The following is a 6,000-nucleotide window of genomic DNA, read 5'->3' as shown; positions in this document are numbered from 1 at the left end:
AGCCACAACGGGAACAATTCAAATATCTATAAATATAGAATGGATAAGAAAACTTGCGCTTTATTCATTCAATGACATACTATATAGCAATGAACATGAACAACTGCTACATGTAACAATACGGGTGAAATCTCATAAACGAGGTGTCCAGCAAAAGAAGTCAGATAACAAAGAAGTACACATTGTATGATTCTGTTTATATGAAGGTCAAAAACAGGCAAAACTGATCTATAGTGTTAGGAGTCAGGAGAGCTACTTTTGCAGGGCAGGGAAGGACTTTCAGAGTCCTGGAAATATACTGTTTCTTGATCTGGGTGGTGGTTATCCAGGTGTGTTCATTTTATGAAAATTCACTGAGATGTTTACTTATGTATATGTAGGCTAATGCATGCACTTTCCTATACGTATGTTATTTTTTCAATAAGATATAATATATGAAGGAGTAAAATTATGTAAATCTCTGTTTTTAATGTCATCTGTTACTAGTTTTTTTCCCCTCTACAGCAAAGAAACACTTTCTTGATTTCATTCCTTTGCCTTGCAAAACTGAAATCTTTCTTTTAAACAAATTTTTATAAGCTTCGTAAAATATATTTCCATTACTGCTTTTTTGTCCCCAGGTTTTGTCTTTTCAACATCAAATCCATTCTGTGGTGGGTGTTTTTCCTTTTTCTTTTTCTTTTTTTGAGTTCTGACCCAATGCTGTTTTTTGTCACTTTTCCATTTGCCTTTTATGTTTCAGTAGAGTTCTGGTAATAATCCCATTTGACCTTAAGACAAATGCATTATCAAACATTAAACAAAGATCGGTTGCCATGGGCCTGAGGTGTGACCTCATTCCGTCTAACATTTAAGGAAGTAACAGTCCTCTAAGAATGATGGGACAATTGCTTCCTGAGGATGTGAGGCTTATGACTGAATAGATGCTCTTTGAAAAAAACATAGATGATGGGAGTATAAAGGGAGTTTATCCTGTCAGAAGTGAAAAACCACCCTGCCATCATAGTTTTCCACTGCCACCAGCCAGTGTAACTCATGCCAGCACATGGTGAGGATGACTTGGAAAATACTTGAGTTCTGGGGTCATCAGATAGGGACTCAAACTCTAGATCTTACTAACAGTGTGTTCCTGCGCATGTGTTCAATCTCTCTGAACTTCAGTTGACTTCTCTATAAAAATGGGGATATAAATAACTATATCACAAAACTGTTGCAGGGGTTTCAATTACATAGACATATAAATGTCTCTAACATAATACTTAGCACATCTAGATGTTCAAAAGATGAAACTCTTTTCTATCCTTTTCCTTTTTAGGCAAAAATAGTCGCTGCAGTAGTTTGCAATCATATTTGAGTTTCTGATTCACAGCAATTTGGCTTTGGAGATGATAGGCCTTCGAGTGTTTATTTCATGAATGCGTGCTGGATCCATATATCTTTTCATACAGTATTTTTTTTTAACCTTTTGAATTTCCTAGATGCAATCTTTACATGGGATAAGAAAATAACAGTAATTGTAAAATTCCTTTAATAAAAGAAGATATTTTAATACTTGATCTACTATCTTAAAGGAATAGAGGAAAACAGTGTAGATAAGAATTTATTTTATATTTTTAATTCCTATTTTAAAGTCTCACAAATTTGTAGACCTGAACATAAGTGTGGTGTTTTTTTTAGGGAAATGCACATTTGGCTACTTTTCCCTCCCAGTTTTACTGAGAAATAATCGACAAAAATTGCTGTATAAGTTTAAGGCATACAGCATAATGGTTTGATTTACATACACTGTGAAATGGTTATCACAACAGGTTCAGCTAACATCCATCTTCCTATACAGATAAAACAAGTAAAGAAAGAAAAAAGGGGAAAAATTTTCTCCTTGTGATGCAGACTCTTAGGATTTACTCTCATAATGACTTTCCTATACATGTGTACCTTGGAGATATTGCAGGTTTGGTTCCAGACCACTGCAATAAAGCGATTATCACAATAAGGTGAGTCACTTGAATTTTTTGGTTTCCCAGTGCATATAAAAGTATATTTACACTATAATGTAGTCTATTAGATGTGCAATAGCATTATGTCTAAAAAAAAGTATAGATCTTAATTAACAATTCTTTATTACTAAAAAATGCTAACCATCATCTGACAACGTGGGGTTGCCACAAACCTTCAATTTCTGATAAAACACAGTATCTTTGAAGTGCAATAAAACAAAGCACAATAATACAATATGCTTGTATATCAACTTCAGTGTTAGCCATAGTCATCATGTAGTAAATCACATCCCTAGTCCTTACAACTGGAGGTTTGTACCTTTTGACCACCTTCCTCCAATTCCCCATCCTGCACCCTTTCCCTCTGGTAACCACAGGTCTGACCTCTTTTTCTATGTTTGGTTTTTTGTTTGTTTTTTTAAGATTATAAGCGAGACCATACAGTATTTGTCTTTATCTGACTTACTTCACTTAGCACAATGCATTCAAGATTCATCCATGCTGTCACAAAATGGTAGGATTTTCTTGTTTTCCTAATGGCTGAATAATATTCCATTGCATATATACACTACATCTTCTTTATCCATTCAACCAACAATGAACACTTAGGATGTTTCCATGTCTTGGCTATTGTAAATAATGCTGCTATGAACATGGTAGAGGGGTGCAGATTTCTTTTTAGTAGTGTTTTGTTTCCTTTGAATATATTCCCAGAATTGGAATTGCTGGGTCATGTGATAGTTCTATTTTTAATTTTTTGAGGGTCTTTCATATTGTTTTTCATAGCAGCTACACCAATTTACAATCTCACCAATAGTGCACACAGGTTCCCTTTTCTCCACATCCATGCACATTTGACTAGCCAAAAAAATGTGTTACCTAGGAAAGTTAAAATAGCCGAAGGGACCTTTAACACTGAGCATTTTATTCCTAAAAAATACGTGGAGGTGAAGCAACTTGCCTAAGGTGGCCACTGAAAGTTTCCAAAAAAAAATTTAGGAATCAATGAATCACCCCCATTCTTCTCCACGTTCCAAGTGGTAGAAAGTAGACACAAATGTTGAGAAAGAGTCCGCGTACTAAGGGCTAGTAAAGCTGAATGAGAAAATGAAGCTGAGACCCAAGGTTGAAATGGCAGTATTCTGTAGCTTCGACTCAAAACACACACCTAGAGCCCTTCTGCAGGTGGAGCTGGCTCAGCAAAGCTGACTCCACCTACACTTGCCCGCCAGTCTCATGGAGGAGTCTAGGTCTACCTGGCAAGCTCAGACACTGCAGAGTGCAGTTTAAGAGAGAAAGATGAGCCCTCATGATGTCTGTGCAATGATTCTTCTCAGATAATACTCCTCCAATAAACCATGCCTTGTAGATCAGCAGATGCTTTTGCCATGCCAGAAAATATGTATTTGAAATACTGCTTGCTCTGTAATCTTACCCAGAGTATTAATTTGTTTAGCCTGCCTCTTCAAACTACTTACGTTAGGGAAAATGATAACCTAGAACCTGTCCAAATGATCATTCATGACAGATTATTATTATTATTATTTATTATTTTTGCTATCACTTTTCTTATCATTTGGTAGATTTTCCCCTTAGCATCAAACAACTTAGTATAATATCCTATAAATAGAAGTCCTTGAAGGATTATACAGAATGTTGCTCCTTTGCTATTCAAATTGATATGGAGCTAGTCCTCCAAATTCTCAAGGAGCTCTTTTAACAGTTTCGAGATGTAAAACTGCTCCATAAAGCTGTAAGGCCTGAAGAGAAAGAAAGAAAAAAAAATCAGCCACATAAAGGCGAAGGATTATTTCCCACATGGCAGTCAAGATAAAATTAGGTGAGAGAGTAGGTTTCTGGGTAAGCAGTTCGTTCCCTAAAGTCAAGAACCTCATAGTGAAATATAAGTAGGGAACTATAACGACCATTTTATTGTCACCTCATTTAGCAAATCAGCTTGATATTCGTGCAGGAATAAACACGGGCAGCCTGTGAGGACATATAATATTAATTTACTTCTTTATACCCCTACCATGTTACAAAAGATTTGAAGCCTCTAAACCATTATTGAGAAAAGAACAATCTTTTTTTATTTTCCAGGAATTTGGTACCTAACACAATTGCATTTAGCAGTGTGGAAATGAATGAAATATACCAAAAAAGCCCAGTGAATAATTTACATATGTAGTCTCTGCAACTTGTTAAATCCTCTGTGCATCTGGAAAACTCCAGGAACTAAAATAACTGAGTTAGGAGGGTTGACATTAAAAGGGACTGCACCATACATCTCCATGAGAAATCAACAACTCTCAAGGGAAATACACATGCTGGTTCTAACTTATTACTTTACTTAGCTTCTCACTTAATCTCCTTCCTGCTCCTTTACTCTTGCTCTCTCTCCTCCAAATAAAGTCTTTTTGTTAAGAACAGAATAAACGAACTTAAAAACCTTCAGTCTCGGTGATCTTCTATCACAGATTAAAGTGGTTAAAGATATTTCAGAGTTTTGACCATAAAACACAGGTTAAAAAGGATATTCTTTATTCTGTCGTAAAAATGGACTATGCAGCTGTATACTTAGCTTGGTGGGTGGCTACCTTACAATGGTACTTCTTTCCATTTCCACTAATGGAAAGTGTAACCTACACAGGCTGTAAAAGAGGCATTCCTTGGCCTGCCTTCCTTCACTTCTGGACTTAAATGTCTGTATTTTCTTGACTATAGAATCTAACTCCCTACTGCTGCAATTGCGATGTCTTTTGTTGACAGGAGAGGGACAGCTTGGCACCTGTATGTATATGGCTTGGTTTCTCCGGGTCTTGATTATTCTCATAACTGTTTTTATCACTATGCTACCGCATTCAATCATTCCAAAGATTTTGAAAAGCCTGCTCAGAACATAATCTATCCCTTCAAAGTCTGCTGCTCTTTAGTTTATGAATTGAAATGGATAGTTCATCTGTTTCAGCAGTTCTTAACATAGGGTGCAAGAATAGAATCACCTGCAGGGATTTTAAAAAAATATATGGGATGATTTCTGAGTGGGGCCCATATATCAAGGTGTTTTAATCTTCCCTCACCTCTTCCCAGGATGCTGCTGCTGAGCCTTCAGGATTGAGGATCACAGAGCTGTTTACACAACTGTCTTGTACTGTCTGGAGCGATAATGCAGGGTAATAGTGTAATAGACCTTGTAGCCAGTCTGTCTGGCTTCAAATCCTGGCTGCTACTTTTTACCAGTGCGACTTTAGGCAAGGAATTTAGCCATTCTGATCCTCAGTTTCCTCATTTGTAAAATGTGGATGGTTGTAATAATAGAACATACATCATACATGTAAAACAACCAGAATAGTGTCTGGCACATAACATGTAGTATAAAAGTGTATTAATAAATATTTAATTCTCACTCTCAGCATTTTTTTCATTTTAAAATTTCTCTCAAATGTTAAGGGGCACCTTATTTATGTGTATGTGGTCTATCCATTTTAAGTGGTTAACAAGCTGGTGTTCCTAAGTGAAACATTAAAACATTAAAATTTTCTACTGTTTCTACTGTTTCCTTGTTTCATCCCCATAATCACCCAGCATGTGCTCAAGAAAATCCAACTAAATGATTACATTATTTAATTAAAATTTGATTATTTATACCCTCATTTTATTCCAAAAGGGTTTGGGCAGGTTCTTACAAAATACATACATAACATAACAAGCTAAAAGAACTAAGTAATGAAATCAGAGCAAAAGATAAACAAGAGTAGGAAGACAAATTAGCCTTTTAAGTTTGGCTCCCAGGAAGGCACCCTATAAGGTCCTGTACTCTGTTAGTTCAAGCCCACATCATTCATTCAGGGCTAAATTCATACCAGAGGGATATTTTACACTATCTGTACAATAGCTTTCCTGGTAACACAAAAAATAGAAAGATGACTTTTACTATTGCTATTTTCATAAGCAGCAAAATTTAGGCTCTAAAAGTGAAGCAAATTATTCTAGGTGATTTTAT

At 35.9% G+C, this 6,000-nt stretch overlaps 1 protein-coding gene across 1 annotated transcript in view; it reads right to left on the bottom strand.

Moving 5' to 3' along the window:
* Positions 1–3,684: 3,684 nt before the first annotated feature.
* LOC130844427 (rho GTPase-activating protein 20-like) overlaps positions 3,685–6,000 on the bottom strand; it is a 145,510-nt gene continuing 143,194 nt past the window's right edge. The window contains exon 14 of the mRNA XM_057720676.1: positions 3,685–3,757. Within this exon, the coding sequence (XP_057576659.1) occupies positions 3,685–3,757 (73 nt within the window). The remainder of the gene's footprint in view (positions 3,758–6,000) is intronic.

This window comes from Hippopotamus amphibius, chromosome 2 (assembly GCF_030028045.1).
Source record: "Hippopotamus amphibius kiboko isolate mHipAmp2 chromosome 2, mHipAmp2.hap2, whole genome shotgun sequence".
NCBI classification, from domain to species: domain Eukaryota; kingdom Metazoa; phylum Chordata; class Mammalia; order Artiodactyla; family Hippopotamidae; genus Hippopotamus; species Hippopotamus amphibius.
Note: the sequence above shows the minus strand (reverse complement) of the source record. Positions and strands in the feature narration are given on the sequence as shown.